General features: G+C 45.1%; 3 protein-coding genes across 4 annotated transcripts in view; all 3 read left to right on the forward strand.

The window, feature by feature from the left end:
• The first annotated feature begins 1032 nt into the window (after positions 1 to 1032).
• On the forward strand, positions 1033 to 6098 carry thumpd3 (THUMP domain containing 3). Of its 2 annotated transcripts, none has more exons than XM_056605722.1 (10): positions 1033 to 1302; positions 1456 to 1721; positions 1970 to 2047; positions 2464 to 2892; positions 3313 to 3443; positions 3837 to 3906; positions 4032 to 4147; positions 4270 to 4374; positions 4553 to 4676; positions 5572 to 6098. In XM_056605722.1, the coding sequence occupies exons 2-10, from the start codon at positions 1482 to 1484 to the stop codon at positions 5761 to 5763; spliced, it is 1485 nt and encodes a 494-aa protein (XP_056461697.1). In that variant the 5' UTR covers positions 1033 to 1302; positions 1456 to 1481; the 3' UTR covers positions 5764 to 6098. The 2 variants fall into 2 exon arrangements, with proteins under 2 accessions (XP_056461697.1, XP_056461696.1); XM_056605721.1 differs by having other exon boundaries at positions 1033 to 1189.
• Positions 6099 to 6926: 828 nt separating this feature from the next.
• On the forward strand, positions 6927 to 14957 carry LOC130402451 (prostacyclin synthase-like). The gene is made up of 10 exons (XM_056606612.1): positions 6927 to 7051; positions 7826 to 7949; positions 8280 to 8455; positions 8898 to 9041; positions 9670 to 9797; positions 10657 to 10838; positions 12432 to 12573; positions 12757 to 12938; positions 13383 to 13534; positions 13863 to 14957. The coding sequence occupies exons 1-10, from the start codon at positions 6981 to 6983 to the stop codon at positions 14011 to 14013; spliced, it is 1452 nt and encodes a 483-aa protein (XP_056462587.1). The 5' UTR covers positions 6927 to 6980; the 3' UTR covers positions 14014 to 14957.
• Positions 14958 to 16320: 1363 nt separating this feature from the next.
• The window catches only part of LOC130402315 (potassium voltage-gated channel subfamily B member 1-like), a 30887-nt gene continuing 28228 nt past the window's right edge, over positions 16321 to 18979 (forward strand). Inside the window, 1 exon segment of the mRNA XM_056606467.1 lies at positions 16321 to 16890. Coding sequence (XP_056462442.1) covers positions 16321 to 16890 — 570 coding nt within the window.

Below are 18979 nucleotides of genomic sequence, written 5' to 3' on the forward strand. Positions count from 1 at the left end.
TGGAGCCCTATGCTGTTACACGCAAACTGCTGTTACAGTTGTTTCAGTTTATTATCTCCTGAGGAACAAACCACCTTGAGTTTGCTCCCGACCATGAAGTAAAAGATATCATCAATATTTTGTCATACTTATTTCTTTAATTGTAATTATTTTTCGAGAGCCAAAGCTGAATAGCTTTCTATCGTGTTTGTGTTTCAAAGCTCCACCAAGTTGAAGACGGCTTTTACCAGGACTACCCTGAGAGTCCAAGACTTTTCTAGCAAAACAAGATATTTTCTAAATAATTTCGCTGATGGATCTCATCACAGAATCATGCCCTTGCTATCCATCCACCTGTTGTGTGGGCGGTTTTGTTCGCAAACTCCCACACACTGATCTCTAGACTTCACACTTACTAACCAGTTGGAAAGAATGTGTGACAGAATGGAACTTTTTTAACAAACAGAAGTCACTTGTGTACGTGTAGAATATCACACTATATTATGATTCACTTAAGGTCATATTTAATAGATAAACGATATTTTGTTTGATCATTTGGTTTAATTACTAATATAAATGCTTTCATGTCTTCAGCCTTCTGTTAATGGCCATGTGTTATAAATTATGCAATGGCCTACTATTCAATCTGTTAATTGTATAACAGCTAGCCTACTTCACTTCTAAATCTTATTTAGAAATGTCAGTTTTAGTTAAGTGTCATCCATAGATCATATTTAGATATAATTTAAGGCTGGCACTTACGTATGTCAGTTTACATCAATACTACAGTCATGTGATCCGAACTAGGCTATCTTATCATCTTTGTGCACACAATTTTAACATTACTTGTTCTCCCATAAAAGAATAACAAATAAATACGAATATGACCAATTCCTTTACCATTCTGTACCTTAAAGCAATGAGTTTTTTGTCATATTTTGTGTATATATCATCATTGGATGAAATACCTTTGGGCTTTTGGTGAGAAAAAATGTCCAGACCTAAATGCGATAGATCCAAATGCTGTACCGTACTGCCCTCTATCGGTGAACTACTGTAAAAGTACGGAAGTAAACATTGTTTCCGACCAGCATGGTAGTTAGTAGAACGGCTACAGGCAAGTCCTCTCAGCCACGAGATTAGTATTGTTGGGCAAGATAGCTGTACACTTTGGCCTCCAAAACGGTTGTCATCATCTACAAGTGAACCGGTGGGCTTCAGAAAATCACAAATCATTGCGTTTACAGTAATATCGATTGTTCCTCGGTACCAATAACTTTGTATGCTGAATAGCTAACAGTAGCTAGGTAGCCGACTAGAAAGGTTAGCTGCTGTGCAAGCAAGTTGTATGCATGTTTCATAATTTTAAACTATAGCACTGGAAAGCAACGTATTATAATACAGCAATGCATGAGTCGATATGTCTGTTCATTCAGAAAAGTAATGCCCTCATTCAAAAAAAATCTCATTCCATAGGTGAAGGGCTGACACTTCAAAACAATATGTCATCTCAAGGCGATGTGGATGCAGAGGGTGTTACTGTAGGTCCCTCTCTCACCCCCTTCAACGGGTTCGAGTCCACTGTTGGGTCTACAATGATAGTGACCGTCGGAGCGACCGTGCCAACCGGCTTCGAGCACACTGCTGCAGAGGAGGTGAAGGAGAAAATTGGGGCCGAAGTGCGAATTGGCAAAGATCGTGGTCGGATTTACTTCGAAGTCAGCACAGACAATCTTTCCCAGGTAGGATGCCACCCTGACACGGCTAAATATACGTAGTCATCGTCGCCAATTTGTGGGAGGAGTTGTTGATAGATCTTCTGTGTACGGTGTGCCCATCTGTGCATGACGAATCATTTCACCTGAACTAAAAATGACTCTCACTAATTCAGCCTCTTGTCTAGTCATTGTTGCTCATTTGCTGCAAAGTGTATCTATCAGTGTACCCAGTCTATTTGCTTTAATAATCGGACGAATAAATCCCATTATAGGTTCATCTACTGCGATCTGTTGATAACCTGTTTGTGATTGTGGAAGAATACAAACACTATCAGTTCAAGGAATCTAAGGTACAGTACTTCCGCCAAGCCCTGTGTGTAACACAAGACGGTAGTTGTATTGTTTCAGGTGTTGATGTGTAAAGGTTACTGAATATGACAGTCCTGTGTCACAATGAACATGACTGGCATTTCTACCAAATTCAGCTGTGTCATTATTGCTAGTTTGCAACTGCATATATAGGGCATATATTTATACATACTGTATATATCCCATGGTCAACGGTTTTCTTTTAATGTAAAAAACAAATGTAAAAAACTGAAATTTCTATAGCTATCCTTAATGTCCAGTGACCCCATCTTCATAGAAGGCAACCCAAAACCCCGGGGTCCTCCTGTCCCCAAGCTTGGGAACCACTGGTTAAAACAATGCACCCAGAAACTCTGTTAAGAATGGGGAGCCAAAAGTATCACTGTGCATCACACAGGAGGAGACGTTGGCCGAGTTGATGCAGCTCGCCTCGAACCTCCCCTGGGCCAAGGGTCTGGAGGTCTGGAGACTCAACAACTCCCTGAAGAAGAGGAGGGGTCGTCGCAGAGGTCCACGCGTTGCCAAGGGCAAGGCGAAGGCCGCAGCTCCAGATGCGGAGGACGCAGGGGAGAAGGGGCCCCAACCGGCTGAGATGCAGCCGTCTATTGAGGACCGGCCCCTGGACGAGGCCGGGGCCGACTCTGAGAGCAGCTCCCTGGGCCCCGAGGAGGCGGCGTCCGAACCCAAGGTCCTCAAGTTCAGGGTGACGTGCAACCGGGCTGGGGACAAACACAGCTTCTCCTCCAACGAGGCAGCCCGGGACTTTGGCGGCGCCATTCAGGATTTCTTCCAGTGGAAAGCGGACATGACTAAGTTCGACATAGAGGTATGTAGGTAGGCGTGCGTGCGGCGCCTGGAAAAGTAGAGTGCTGTCAGTGAATGCACCTCCGATGGCCGGCTTACAAACTCTCTATTGTTGATGTCCGACACGCCAATTTGTCTCAGGTTGAATGAGGCAAAGAAAAATGTAGCAAACAAAAGGTTAGCAGGGATATTATGTGTCATGTTCGTGTTCGCATTTAGCCATAAGAGATGGGTGGGATTCTGATGAATTCAGCTTAACAATAAGATTGGCAAGACTTGAGGACTCCCATCTATTCTTGGCATCATGTTTTTACAATGAGCTTGCGTCTTAAGGAGGTAATGAGCAAGGCGGGTTCCTTGAACGGAGGTCAGAACACTTATCTCCTGGCATCAGTTTGTGTGTTATTGTACGTCACGTCGAGGTGTTGTCTCGTTCTCGCAGGTCCTGTTGAACATTAGCAGCGAAGAGGTCGTGATCGGCATCGCGCTGACTGAAGAGAGCCTACACAGAAGGAACATCACCCACTTTGGCCCCACCACACTGCGCTCAACGCTGTGCTATGGGATGCTAAGGTCATGGTTGTAACACACTCTTCACTGTCATGGGGGCCAAGTGGTCCCACACTGGGATTCCTCTAGCTGTAGAAGTCTTTGAGGAAATCTTTTCAAGGGCCTTTCTTATCTTATCTAGACTGGTCTCGACACAACTCTTGAGATTTCCCAATCAAGCAACAAACGCCCTTTCTTGCACTAACCCAGTTCCATTTATTTACGTATTTGCTTGAAAGATTTGTGACTAAATAAGGCTGTTTCATACAAAAGTTATTGCTCATACAACTTGGCTTTGATGTACCAACCAGTGAATCATACAATTAGACATGAATAAATTCACTGCTTCGGTTTCCCCTTTTACGACCGCACGGACAGTGTGCAATACTGACACACTCCATGCCTCGGTCTCTCCAGGCTGTGCAATCCCCAGCCGTCTGACGTCATCTTCGACCCGATGTGTGGCACCGGAGCGCTGCCTCTTGAGGTAACTTTCCGACATCGTGTGGAAGATTACAGAGGGGAATGCAAAAAACGTAAGCCCCACAAAAGGAAGTCCCACCGGTCCGTTCTAACTCTCGGTCCTCTCCTCTCCTCTCCTCTCCACTCCAGGGGGCCATAGAGTTCAACAGCGCCTTCTACGTGGGCGGGGACAACAACGACATGGCCATCAACCGCACTGTCCACAACATCGCCCACGTTCAGAAGAGGAAAGAGGAGGGGGACGGGTGAGGAGAACAGCCCCCCCCCCCCTGCGCTGCGGAGGGCTTTACCCTGACTCTGGTACTGGGGGGAACGGCCAGCTGTTGCGCTGACGGTGTTCTGCTCTTGCCCCCCCCCCCCCCCACAGTGCACCTGGACTCCCCATGGACGCGGTCCAGTGGGACGTGTGCCGTTTGCCCGTGAGGAGCAGCTCTGTGGACATCATCCTGTCCGACATGCCTTTCGGGAAGAGGTGTGGTATTCGCGCCAGTCGAAGCATGAATAACAGCGGTTGATATTAATACTTCCTGTTGGGAAGCCAACAGGAAGTATTAATATCCAAACGGTTCGCACAATAATCTCCCTTCCCCCCAAATGTATCATCCAAAGCGGGGGTTGAAAGACTCACAAGTCAATGTGTATTTCCAAAGAATGGGCTCCAGGAAGAAGAACTGGGACCTGTACCCGGCCTGTCTGCGGGAGATGGCTCGCGTTGTGCGTCCGGGGTGTGGGACTGCTGTGCTGCTAACTCAGGACAAGAAATGCTTTACCAAGGTACTGCCGACTCCTGCGTGTTCCAAGGAACGCGTTATTGTCTTTTGTTATCAAAGTTACGTGGAAGAGTGCACCGTAGGAGATTTTCCTGTTGTTCAGCCCTGTGGAAACAACAGAGTACAGAGTTGTTTTTTTCACGTGGAATGGCTGACATATTTCCCAGTATTGTGGACCACATAGAACCTATGAGGGGGAACTGATACGGATTGGCAGGGTTCAGGTATTCGGCGTGCCTTATGATGTGAATCAGAGGCTTAGAACATATCTCTGGCACACATTGTTCAGTACAATATGACAGAGTACCTTTTCATTTCGTGGTGCATTATAATGTGTTTATTCTGACACAGGCCCTCTGCTGAAAAATCTCAACATCCCAGAGTAGAATCACATTGTGATGTGATTGGATGTAAATCACTCCTTTATAATCGCACACCTGTTTCTATTCCTCTGGCATACCAGTGGCTCCCATCTAAAGGGATTAGTCTGAGAGAACACAATTAAACTCACTGCGTGGTTCCATCACGTGAAGACATAACGCAGTGTTGCCACCCAGCACTGTATGGTTAAGGCGGCTGCCTTAACAACAATAGGGCCCCGCCTTAACTACCAATGTAAAAAATAAATAATAATAATATATTCTTTTTTTAACTATTACTATTATTTTTACTTATTATGCATTAACAAAGTAAAAAAACTCTCGTAGGGTAAGGAAACACACTTCCATCAGGTACAAAGAATAAAGATAAATAATGCATTGGTTATACGGTTATACTGTGCATGGCACAACAATAGTCGTGCCATGAAGCTCTTTGAATGGAATTGAAATGGCCACAGCGCCCCCACTAAGACATTTCCTGGGGAAAACACTAACATGAGTTTGGGTGTCTGGTTCTAGGCCGTGTCGCGGATGGGAGGGCTGTGGAAGAAGTCCCACACGGTGTGGGTGAACGTCGGTGGGCTGCACGCAGGAGTGTTCCTGCTGAAGCGCACGGAGGGGACGTTCGGGGAAACCCCAGAGGACGTCTACGAAGCACCAGGAAACCGGAGCGTGGAAAGCACCGCGACGGAGGATAAGGAGCTCTCGTAATCACAGCCAGGGCGGGGGGAGTGGCTTTCTTTTCACAGTCGAGTTTCAATTAAAAGGAATAATGTTATTTATTCGTTATTAGAGTTTTTAAAGGAATACATTTAGAATGTAGCCTGTTTGGGTTAAATGCGTGCTGACGTCTGTTCACGTTTTTCTTTTTCTTGTGTTTGGTTTTATTACCTCTGTTGTGATTGAGGCATTTGAACCGACTTTCTTGTTAACAAAAAATCTGTACAACTGACTTGGTTTGAATAAATGTTCGAAAAAGATTGCCTGAATATATTGACTCGTACTTGGATCAAGAAATGCAGACATCCCAACTCTCCTGAATATATGACCGCTCCCTGACACCTGTGAGTGACTGAGAATCATATTTCTCTACTGCCTAAACACACGAGAGATAGCAGGGAAATGAAGCTCATAGTCTGTTGCACTCCAAGAGACCTCCCCGCCATCAATGATTGACATCCCATTTTCTCTAGGGTGGGATGTAGAGGAAATAATGAATGGAAGATGTATTTACTTTAATTTCATTTATTTTATTTGGTCATTTCCTAAAATTACTGCAAACACCACAAAAAACAAAGACCTTCATGTTGTTTTAACCGGCAATGGTACCCCCGTGAGTCATGGCTGACAGGATGAAACCGATTAAATGTAACAGCCTACGTGAGCAATTGCAGGTAGAGGGAGGACGACATGTTGAGCGGATTAAGAGGAGCAGTGCTCCACATTAAAAAATGCAGTCCGTACCGTAGCCTAAAAATAAACGAAGTTTTGCCACGTCGTGCATGCATGAGAACGCTGGTCGTTTCATACAACAATTTCTCAGCATATTAAATCCTTCACGATTAATTACCATAACCCAATAAACCCTAACCACCAACACAATAACTAACATGAGACGCATGAATGCTCCCAAAAAAGAAAGTGACATAAAATTCCTATAGGCCAATTTGTTACTTAGGCCTATTTATTTTGGATATGGGCTTTTCACTACAAAATATGTTAACAAAATAAAAAATTATGCATGGAAAAAGGTAAACATGCATACTTCATGAATACAACCTGGTAAATGAGTCATGAAAAAGGTATCGTATGACATCACGTACTCTGAGCTCATAAGAGGCGCGCCATGACGTCCTGGCGTCTATAATAAGTAACACTCGGCAAAGACAGGGCAGTTTTCCTCCAGCGGCTGATCTCATACAGCAAACATGATTTGGACCTCCACGTTTCTCCTCATTCAGGCGGTAATCCTCTACTTCATTCTGGCAAAGAGATCCAGGTAACTTTTACCCATTATTTTATATTAATTTTTAGAATAATACAATATAGGTAAATGTTGGTTTCATCAATCCATTTAATTACCTCTGATGATGTAAATAAGATTTATATGACATATAGGCTATAGGCCTACTTATTGAAAGGTATGCTGGCTATATATACATTGTGATGGGGTTAAACAAAACATCCGGCCGTTTGTTTCCGTAGTTGCAGCGAACTATTTATCTTCTGCAACAACGCTGTGACAATTTGTGTTATTTCCTTTACAACCTTTAACACTAATAGAATTCCATCAAAAAGTAATTTGATGAACCCTGAATATCTCGTCTTGATGCATCAAATTCCTCATGATCTGGACGTGATGACAGCGTGTTCCACCGGACTCGCTCCGAATGAGAGCCAGCCTGCCGCTCGGTTTACCGACTCTGGAATGTGGTCAAACTGCTTATAGTATACTTCAGCTTCACCTATTGTATACTTTTTCAGTGAAGTTAAAACCATTATTTTCAGCAAACAATTCAGCAAAAACTGAAAAAAAAGTTTTCACTGAAAACATGGATTAGGCCTAGAGCCCTATCCTTTACAATTAAAAAGAAAATTGGTTTTTCGCTGTTGTGGTTCAATTAATGTATTATTATTTTTAATTTTTTTTAAAGGCACTTTTTTTTCCACTGTTAAAGATTGAGTCACCTGGTCCCATTGATATGTTCTTTGATAATGATTGCAATATTAAGTGGCTTTGAGGGGAATAAACCCTATTTTTCTCTTTATTCAGATCCAGCACTGATCCACCTTTAGACAAAGGTCTCATCCCATGGCTGGGTCACGCACTTGAATTTGGCAGAGATGCTGCAAAGTTCTTAAATCGAATGAAGAAAAAGCATGGCGACATTTTCACGGTAATGCAGGGAAATTATAGAATGTTTCCCTTAGATTCCCTTATGTCATCTTGTGGTCACATGCAGCCGTGACATATCGTCTAGTGCCGACTTAATTATGACTTCATCCGTCAATGGGCTCAGTACAGTTAGAGGTTGTCGTTCAATAAATTGCATTCCAAATAACCAGATGAGTAATTTAAGTTTTTCAAGTTTAGCGTTGACTCAAACATTGACCAGAGATGAGGTCAATAATAATACTCATAATTGAAAGAGCGTCACCTTGGGCAACATGGTCCAGTGTTTATAACCCCCCCCCCCCCCACCACCCGCGGCGTGTCTGAACTACAGGTGCGCGTGGCCGGGCGCTACGTGACCGTGCTGCTTGACCCCCACTCCTATGACGAGGTCATCAAGGACCCCGTGTCTCTGGACTTCAGCCGCTATGCACAGGTCCTTATGGAGCGCATCTTTAACCTGCGGCTCCCCGGACACAACCTAAACAAAGCTAAAGGCCTCATGAAGAAGTAGGTTTGTTTTGTTGTCGGGGGTCCACCGCAATGCAATGTCAATGTAAATATTTCGAAAGGATTGCTTGATCTCTCTGTGTGGGTGGTGGATCTTTCAATGTAAATGATTAAAGCTAATGATTTTCACAACATTAATTCCCACACCATTTTGTTGCTCACAGAGCTGAATGTTGTTTTTGGACATTGCTTCCTACACAACGTTCATGGCTGTCCAGCCACTAGCCACATAGTGTGCGACTAGTTGCTGAGCAGCCACTAGTGGTTGTGGCTGACCAGCCACTAGTCACATAGGGTGTCATTATGTGTCACAGAAAAGCACATACTATGAGCTAATGACTACTTTACTACTACCTTATATCCATGTGCACCATCCACCTACCTTTTGGTCATTCATGCGACAGATGTCAAACCTTTCTCACTAATCTTCTGTAATTCGTAGGCATTTCCAGGGGGGAAATTTAGCCCTTCTCAACAGAACCATGTGCATGCAGCTTTCCTCCCTCCTGAAAGCAGAGGCGGCTCAGAACCGGATGGACTGGAAAGTGGACGGACTATTTAGCTTCTCTTACAGCCTGCTCTTTAGGTAGGGACTTCCTTACGCACTTTATATCATGTCACTAAAATACCAGCACAGCGTCGCACGTAAACAGTTTACACAACAGTTCCGTCCATGAGGCTGTTCTTGTAAACCGGGCAGGAAAGATGTTTTGTAAAACACATTGCAGCCACAAACAAAATGTGATCAGCCCTCTTCCTGTTCAACTTGATATATATATATATTTATTTATTAAAAAAAAAAAATGAGAGGCTTGCTGTCAGCTTTGTGGTTCATTGTGAATTAATCACTCAATGGTTTTGTCGGGCTGTAGTCATGTTGATAAGAGTGAAAAAGTGTTGATAAATACATAAAGGTGTATTTATTCGCGGCCTTCATGGGGAGACTATGCATACTCTGGGACTCTAATCTGGGAGTAAAAACCAAGTTCAACTCAAGTTGTTTGCTTTGGATATATTGCTTTTTTAATAAACAGCACTAAAACATTATTATTATTATTATTATTACTGAACCACCACTTTTGCATCCTCAAGGGAAGGCCAGTGGTAATCAGAGCGTTTGACACCGCTGCCTGTGCAAAACTAGTTCACCCTTTAGTTCAGCAGCCTATTTGTTTTGTATTCACCCAAGCTCCTCGTGTCTCCGTGTCCCCCAGAGCCGGCTACTTGACGCTGTTCGGGGGCGAGCAGAACAACAACGGAACAGACCCAGCCGAGGTCTACCGAGAGTACCAGAGGTTTGAGGCTCTCCTGACCAAGATGGCAAGGGGCACGCTTAAACCAGGTGAGCACTCTTAAACCAGGTTAGCACGCTTAAACCAGGTGAGCACTCTTAAACCAGGTGGGCACGCTTAAACCAGGTTAGCACTCTTAAACCAGGTTAGCACGCTGAAAACAGGTTAGCACTCTTAAACCAGGTTAGCACTCTTAAACCAGGTTAGCACCCTTAAACCAGGTTTGCACTCTTAAACCAGGTGAGCACCGACGTCGTCCATTTACTTATTTTTCTTTGTTGTACATATACCGTTTTGATTTACCGTTTGTTTTATTCTGAATTATTTGCACCATTTAGAATTAATTTATTGTAAATATTACTTATTTTAATAATTTAACCTAATTTTATCCTTTTGTACTAATTGCACCATGGCTCAGAGACCAACGCAATTGCGACTTTCACATATTTGGGCATAGACAAAAATGACTTTTTTTTCGAACGTAAATACGCCTCACGATGACATCATTGCGGGCACGTTAGGTTGATTGGGGTTTGTCTCGTTGTCATGGTGAATTCTGCGTGGGCTTTATGTTGTTTTGGTTGAGAAGTCTGTAAAGCCTCCAAGCAGTCATCCTCCATGTTGCATCATCAGGAAGAGTCACACTGCCACTCCTGTTGGAGGATTCAAGTCCTTGTGCGTGCCTGCGCATAAGGACTTGAACACCAGCACGACTCTTTAACATTTAAGTCCTATTCTACTGCTGCCTGCAGTGAGAGTCTGGTCCGTTGTTCCCTTGACCTCGCAGCAGTGACCCTCTCAATAATCAATTGTGATGTTTGTGTGTGTGTGCGTGTGTGTTCTGTGTGTTCCATGTGCTAATGGTTGGTGTACTCATTGGGGGATTTGCGTGGGCGTTTTGTGTATCAGATGAGAAGCGGACCACCCAGGCGGCGCGTCAAAGGCTGTCAGAGTTCCTGGCCCCTGCGGGTCTGGGTGAGGCCCCTGGTTCGGGCCCCTGGGTTCAGGCCTACAGGAGGCTGCTTCAGGCCGAGGGGGCGGACGGGGACATGCAGAGGAAGGCCCTCCTGATGCAGCTCTGGGCCACGCAGGTGTGTGTGTGTTTGTGTATGTATGTGTCTCTCTCTCTCTCTCTCTCTCTCTCTCTCTCTCTCTCTCTGTCTCTCTGTCTCTGTCTCTGTCTCTGTCTCTGTCTCTGTCTCTGTCTCTGTCTCTGTCTGTCTCTGTGTGTGTGTGTTTAGATTCATGGTAGTTGTATTTAGATATCCATCAACATTGGTTGAATGTACAGACACAAATTCTCCCTCTGGCGCTTCGACTTGTACTACACTTATTTCGGTCGTCACATTGACGTCATGCACGGCGTCAAGTCGAGGACGAACAATCTTGAGCGTCATCATAGCGTCATCTCTGCAAGGTCGTAGGCATGGCCCCTCCCCCGGGGAATTTACAAAGCAGTCTCCATACTGTCTCAGGGGAAAGGTGAACACGGTAAAGGCCGTATACTCAACAGGTATTTGCAGTTGCCAATCAGGTCTGGAGATATGAACAAAGACGCCCATCTGACGCGGACGACGTGCTTGTTATATTTAGACTGACAGCCCTGCCTTACAGAAAATCCCTGGAGCTAGGCCAAGGAAAACCCAATGATGAGCTGTGTTGTTTTCTATTCCCGAAGCTTTAAAAGGACAAGTGTCACTGTGATATTTAAATGTACTTGATCAAGTTAAGCTCAAATAATACAGTACTTCATTTTTATCGATCGACTTGTTTAATTACTTAACCTTTAGATATTTCTAGATAATAAGTTGGTGCATATTGCAGTTACACATAGCGTCTTTGTTAGTTAAATGGTACTATTGCATTACACATGAGTGATAGCGACTGTTTATCCTCACCCATTATATGTTGGCTAGCCACAGATAACTGCCTGAAAAAAATAACACTGATAGAGAGCAAGTGGCTCCTGGTGGATATCCATCACTAGAATCTGTGTTCCCAAGGGATGAGTTTAACCATGCCTAGGAAAATGCAGGACCCCCGTTCCGTCACAGGAGTGTGCTGTTTGTTCAGCTATCGCTCTCCATCTGAGAGACCTCCACACAACTGCAATACCAATAGAAGAGGGCTATAGTTAAAAGTCCCACGTTTTCTATACAATTAAAAAAAACGTGGGACTTTCTCTTCGGGGTAGAGAATAAGCTCTCAATTCCTAAACGTTTTGTTTCATTGAATCAAAGATAAGAAAGTAATTTTCTCCAATTTTTTTTTCCCACTTCACTTTTTTAAACAGTGTCCGCCTAGAAACAAACTGTTTGCCGTGATCTAGATCCTCTGTCCTTGGTTAGTACAACAGCAGACATCACGGAACCATTGGGTCCAACCGGCTTCCTTTTTAAGTAAACCATTACGAGGAAGGAGTTAGTCAGTGAGGCTATCCAGAGCCCAGCAACATCAAAACAACCCCTCTGTTTGACTCCTAAAGCACTTTGCTCCACTCATTACGTCGGCGATGATAGTGGTTCGCGTGGATACTGAAAGAGACGAATGTGTGTGATGGATTCAGTCCTGTGAGTCAACGTGACCGACGTTACCGCCCCTTACTGTCTTGGTCACGTTATTATCTTTTCCATTGTAACTGCAACAAACAGACATAAACACTGGCCGTGTTGATGTGTTTCCAGGGAAATGTCGGCCCTGCTGCCTTCTGGCTCCTCGGCTTCTTGTTGACAAACTCGGAGGCGTTGGCAGCCGTGCGAGAGGAGTTCACCAGGGTTTCACAAGTTGAAACGTCGCAGGAAAGCGCTGTGCGTACGCCAGTGTTTGGTGGGTGCAGTTCTAAAAAAAAAATATATATATATATATTATTAACAGTAATTGTAAATCTGCTTCATCCTATAAGTCGTTAAATGTGATGAAAATCAAGATGGTTGTCTACACATTCCAATTTCTTGAGCTTTTTCAGGGATGGTTAGTAACTTGTTCTGCTTCTCCTTCCACCCCTGTCAGACAGTGCCTTGGAGGAGGCGCTTAGACTCACTGCTGCCCCCTTCATGACCAGAGAGGTAGTGAAGGAGAAGACGCTGCACATGGCCGACGGCCGGGAGTACCTGCTCCGAAAGGGAGACAGAGTGTGCTTATTTCCCTTCATTAGCCCCCAAATGGACCCCGAGATTCACCAGGAGCCACAGGTTGGTACTCCTGGCCCCTGGCAGTAATGAGAACGCCCTAATCCCCGCGCTCACTCCCAGATCGACTCTCTCTACTAATAGTGGAGTAGGCAGTCAGGGAGATGGGGTTAGTGTACTGCTGATTGTTAATGGTGGATAGAAGCACACCTTCGCCAATAGATTCAATTAATCCCTCGTTTATAAACTGGAATTAACTGAACAGGGACCCAAACGAAGATGAACAGATAAACAAACCAAACACACACCGTCCCACCATACCAACACACTGGCAGACAGTACCAACTCCCTGGCAGACAATATTAACACACTCACAGACAATACTAACACACATGGCAGACGGTACCCTCATGATTAAAAAAGGGCTTGGTTTTTCCATTGTGAAATCCATTGTAAAATCAAATCAGTATGTCTGCGCATCCTGAGCAACCAGTTTCTTCCGTTCAGGCGTTCAAGTATGACCGATTCCTCAACAAGGATGGATCAGATAAGAGGGACTTCTACAAAGGAGGGAAGAAGCTGAAATACTACACCATGCCATGGGGCGCGGGCAACAACGGCTGCGTGGGCAAGCAGTTTGCCATCGACACAATACGACAGTGAGTGTACTCCGTGCGCCAGGCACGCTCAAAGGCAACGGCACCACCGGGGGTTGACCTATTGTTGCCGCGGGTCTCTTTGTATTCGGCCACAAAGAGTTTAAGGGAGGGATTAGCTTCCTAGGGGCTGTGTGATAAGCGGACAAGGTGTGAGGGCTGGATAACGGCCCACGTGTTCTGTCGGTGCGGGCCGGGCTCCTTTGTTGAATCCACCTTTGGGGGTTAACCTTTTAAGAGATGGAACCGTATGTCTGTCTACTGCAGATACAGGAGATTAACCGAATGTACTTTCTGTGTGTGTGTGTGTGTGTGTGTGTGTGGTTCTTAGGTTTGTGTACCTGGTGTTCTCCCATTATGAGATGGAGCTGTGCGATCCAGAGGCGGTGATGCCGGAGTCGGAGGCCAGCAGCTACGGCTTTGGAATGCTGCAGCCTGCCGGAGACCTGGAAGTCCGATATAAACTCCGAGCCTCGCTGTGATGAGGGCTCACTCTTGGTACATGTTATGAGTACCCCACACTGCACTAATTATGCACCTTTCTAGTACCAGTATTGTTATTGTGGTTTTTTAATATTTATCTGGACCTGCAAATATGCCTGTAGAGTATTTTTTTTACTATTTGTAAGTATTATTAAAATTATATAAATGAATATAAATAATATATTAATACATGTTTTGTACACCTGAAGAGACAATATGCCACACTTTCCACGGCACGATAATAAATTCTAGTCTAAATATGACTCGCCAAGAACAACATCACTTATTTTCAAAGGAAATCCACGATGAAAACTTTGACTCGTACTTGTGGATGCCGATAGAAGGATTTATTGGTGTTTAAATCGAGATAAGCACACATCTCTCTCCCATGCTTGTTTCTGTTGGGATGAAGCCAAGTTTGGATGTGTTTGTCATGTTGAACGTGACATACTAGCAGGACTCCACGCTGTTTTCCACTGAAACATGAGTCTCCATGGAATACTGAGTGCAATGGTTGCCCATATGGGCAGTTGAGCAGTTCATTAGTCATTAGTCTTTGTTTAAAACTTACTAGGCCAAACAACACCATTAATGGATTGCATTTGGTACACGATTGTGATGCATATAGTGTAAATAATGTATTGTGTTTGTGGTGAAGTGTCAAATGAAATTCTAAGTGGTAGCTAGACCTGGCAACTGTGAAAATGTAAATACGTGATTGTGCTCTTGACTTTTTTTTTAATTTGAAGCGTCCCCACAGTCTGTTAATGCAATGATGCAACGATCCTGATATATAATAAATCCTGTTTATTTTTAAACGCATTTAATTTGCTTTTTAATTCCATGAATCTAAAAAAAACTAAAATATCAAAAGAATTATGGCTTACTGAGCAACGTTGTCATGGTGGGAATTCTTGTTATGACAGCTTAGAGTTAAATTCATTGGCTGCACCGCTGGAGCTGCACAGCGAGAACGCAGCCCCCTGCAGAACTCATTGGAACATTCCCAGTCATGCACGGCAACCGGCTAGCGCGCAACCAAACACACACACACACACACACACACACACACACACACACACACACACACACACACACACACACACACACACACACACACACACACACTGCGTGACCAACTGTGACCATGTATCAAGAGCTTTCGTGACTACTTTCAGTCCTACTTGTTGATTCGCTTCAGCGCGAGAAGGGCAGCTCCGGGGGACAGTGGAGGGGGTTTGGGAGTGTGTGTGTAGTGAAACATGCTCCTGGCTCGTCAGTGCGCCTGCAGCATCCTGTTAGCAGAATGACGGACCTGGACCTGCGAGAAGTTTGAGCGCGTCTACTCCCAGGATGTTACGGGATATGCGTTGAATCATCGGAATATACAGGGCAAGGTATGAATTAACTCTTTTTTTGTATCTTAATACATATATATTTATGTTAGCTTTTTGTTGTTGTTGAGTACTTAGGTTTCTTGTTTTCCTGCATCCGTTGCGTGTACTGTATTAGGAGGGAGTATCTTTAACGTGTTTGGTCAAACATGCGACCCTATTTATTTAGACGCTACCGCGTGGAGCCGAGACCCCACTCGCATAATGACCGAAATAAGATTTTGTCAAGACTTAAAGATGCCACCAATTACTTCTGCATACGTTCAAATGAGACGCCGTTCTAATGCAGATTTGGACTCTGTTCAAATCTGTCTTGCACGTTCAATTTCTTGTTATTCTTGTTAATCTCGCCTTTCTCGAAACCTATTCTACAGTCGTATGGGCTGCAACTGTTTGACCACATCATTGCAGTCCGATCTAAAAAGAAGTGCGCCTTTGGTTGCTTATATGCACTGCGAATAAAACTAGATGGATCGCTGTCCCACGCGAGTTGAAAATATTTCAGCACCAAAAGACATGGACAGCAACACCAAACAACAATCCAATGGTTTCGGGGTTGACAGATTAGACGTTTCAGAACTGGATAGCGCACATGAAGTGAAGCCAGAGTTGATCTGTGCCTCTGCTCCCTCCATCCTTGTCACTAGGGGCAGCGGCTGTGTGCCGATCCCGAAGCTGATTGTATTGACACGGTGCTCCGAGGGTCGTGTAAACCAGCTGGCATTGGAAGGCTGGTGTATGATCACTAATGAAACGATGCTCACTCTTCTGCCTTTGTCCCCATCGCAGTTCAAACCAAAGCATAAGCGGGACCATGGATGTGGTCCTCCTTGGGCCGATGCCGCTGTGACCCAAAGAGACCACCCTATCTTAACTCAAGTGCTCCGATTTGCCCCGTCCTGAGAGGAGAAGATGAGTGACGCGGGTCCGCGGGGGGACGCCTCCAGCACTGCGTCGCTGCCGCCGGCCGCCGTGGCCGACATCGTCCGCAGCAAGACCCTCTTCCGTCGGGTGCGGCTCAACGTGGGGGGTCTCCTCCACGAGGTGCTGTGGCGGACCCTGGACCGGCTGCCCCGCACGCGGCTGGGCAAGCTGCGGGACTGCGACAGCCACGACGCGGTGCTGGAGGTGTGCGACGACTACAGCCTGGGCGACAACGAGTACTTCTTTGACCGCCACCCGGGCGCCTTCACCTCCATCCTCAACTTCTACCGCACGGGGAAACTCCACATGATGGAGGAGATGTGCGCGCTGTCCTTCAGCCAGGAGCTGGACTACTGGGGCGTCGACGAGATCTACCTGGAGTCCTGCTGCCAGGCGCGCTACCACCAGAAGAAGGAGCAGATGAACGAGGAGCTGAAGCGCGAGGCGGAGACCATGAGGGTGCGCGAGGGCGAGGACTTCGACAACACCTGCTGCTCAGAGAAGAGGAGGAAGCTCTGGGACCTGCTGGAGAAGCCCAGCTCGTCGTTCGCAGCAAAGGTAAACCCAAGAGCCGTCACTTCCTGTAAGGCGCGGCCACGCGTCCTGGGGGGGGGGGGGGTTTGAACCCGGGTCCACCGGGGTTATCAATAGGGAGGCACTTTAGTGGCGTCTGGCTGATGGCGGTACTGGTTCCAAGCTCCGAGCCGCGTTCAAGAATTTAGTATTCGAGAGCGGCGGCGGAAAGGAGGAAGTGCAGGTTGACTGCAGGGTCATGGATATTGCGTGATAAGGCTGAGTTGGGAATGCGGTTAGGTCTTATCACTTCCTCTGTTTGCACCTGCAGCATTATATTTGAATCTCTAAGTGGAAGTTGGAGGCTGCACTTGACATGAACCCAGAGATAAAGAGAGGGGCCAGGTGAACAGTGGTATTATGGTCTCATCATGAGAGAAAGTGAAACACAATGAGTTGTTACACGAGTTGTCTGAGCTCGCTGCAGTTCTATGGGAGACATCAATAGATTAAACTGCTGAGTTCTCTTTTTTCTTAGGATGTCTGATAAAAATAAAATCCCTTTCATCTGGTCCCGTTGGTTTTATAGCACCTTCAGAGAGTGGTTGAATGACAAGCCTGGTCATGGAACACACACACACACACGCACACACACACGTCATCCACACATACATAGACACACACACACACACACACACACACACACACACACACACACACACACACACACACACACACACACACACACACACACACACACACACACACACACAGAAACACACACAGAAACCACAAACACACGAAGAGTCACACAAAAACACATCCACATATCACTCCCAGAAGCCATATGACACTTATGTCAGCTCACACTTCTTTTCCAGCCCAGTGTTTCATCATCCTTGTTGATTAATTTACTCCCTCCCCTTCTACGCGGAGGGTTGGCTCTGTCGATAGACACCCGTGTGTTTACATCATTAAAGAAATGCTACATGTATTGAAATTCATCATACAGGTATAATTAACATGTTTTCTAGTGAGGTGATGACCTTCTATGTCAATCTCTAATGATCAGAAAAACAGAGAGAAAAGTAGGAAAGGTACTAATTAGCAGGTGCTTGCAATTAATATTTATCGCATTTGATGTGTTTGACCCCTAGACTTCCTATTGAATATGTTCTTGCTGATGCTATGCTAGCCAAGCATGGCAAAACATGTTTTTCCGAATTGGCTCTGAACAGGATTCAGAGTATCTATGAATGCATAATCAATCAATTTCTATGCCACGTTGTCTTCCTGTAAAAGTTTCTAGGCGTGTAACCTAGGGGAAGATCTGTACCACCTCTCTAGTGGTACAGGATATGGAAACACTATTAATGTACAGGTCTCTAGTGATTAACTAAGTCGGGGCTTAGTTGCGTATATCTTGTTATTGCTTTCAAAATCGACAAAGTTTTAAAAGGCAGATAAAACTAATTTCCCCCGATCCCTAATCCCATGCGTGAACTCCTTAAACTTGAATGATCGCAATCGACCCCTTAGCCTCTTTAATCAACAGTCACAGTTTGTTATAGCCTAGTGATAGTGTGTAGTTAATAAAATACATATTGTCGAATGTGGTTAGTGATTCAGAGCAGCTTAAGTCATGTGCTTGGAGGGGTGGAAAACATGACCTTGTTTTCTAAGGTTCATTAAAGGGGATTGCATCTTTAAAATACATTAAAAAAATGTATCTTCTGAAATGTATTTTTCAGTGCAGATGAATTTTTAACCGCACATTAATAACGCACCGATTTTTTGTTCCGGGGGAGATAGGGAAGGTGGCGTCTGAAATATCTATAGCCCTCAGATGTCAACCACGCCGGATCCCTGGGAGTTATAACCTCCCGAGAATACTCCATAGGTACGGGCGTGGAGCACGCAGGCACGCATTACTCAGCCTCAGAGCCCCCATGCTGACGGACAGCCGCTGAAGAGCTGCGATAGACACTCTGTCTTCCCCTGTCTCAGTTAGTGTGTGAGTGTCATGGCCGGCTAGACTTTTTTGGGGGGTGGGAACTTCAAAAAAGCGGGCTCATCAGTGAAATCCGCCACTGACTTCTAAACGAACCCATAGAGTTAGAAAACCTGAAGAATT

The sequence above is a fragment of the Gadus chalcogrammus genome, chromosome 13 (assembly GCF_026213295.1).
Source record: "Gadus chalcogrammus isolate NIFS_2021 chromosome 13, NIFS_Gcha_1.0, whole genome shotgun sequence".
NCBI lineage: Eukaryota > Metazoa > Chordata > Actinopteri > Gadiformes > Gadidae > Gadus > Gadus chalcogrammus.

Bases quoted from the DNA above. Each gene is read 5' to 3' on its own strand.
- thumpd3 (XM_056605722.1), top strand. From the start codon at position 1,482: ATGTCATCTCAAGGCGATGTGGATGCAGAGGGTGTTACTGTAGGTCCC. The intron at 4,148-4,269 runs GTGAGGAGAACA...CCCCCCCCACAG, and splicing joins AGGAAAGAGGAGGGGGACGG to TGCACCTGGACTCCCCATGG. The intron at 4,375-4,552 runs GTGTGGTATTCG...GTATTTCCAAAG, and splicing joins GACATGCCTTTCGGGAAGAG to AATGGGCTCCAGGAAGAAGA.
- LOC130402451 (XM_056606612.1), top strand. From the start codon at position 6,981: ATGATTTGGACCTCCACGTTTCTCCTCATTCAGGCGGTAATCCTCTAC. The intron at 7,052-7,825 runs GTAACTTTTACC...CTCTTTATTCAG, and splicing joins ATTCTGGCAAAGAGATCCAG to ATCCAGCACTGATCCACCTT. The intron at 12,574-12,756 runs GTGGGTGCAGTT...CACCCCTGTCAG, and splicing joins TGTGCGTACGCCAGTGTTTG to ACAGTGCCTTGGAGGAGGCG.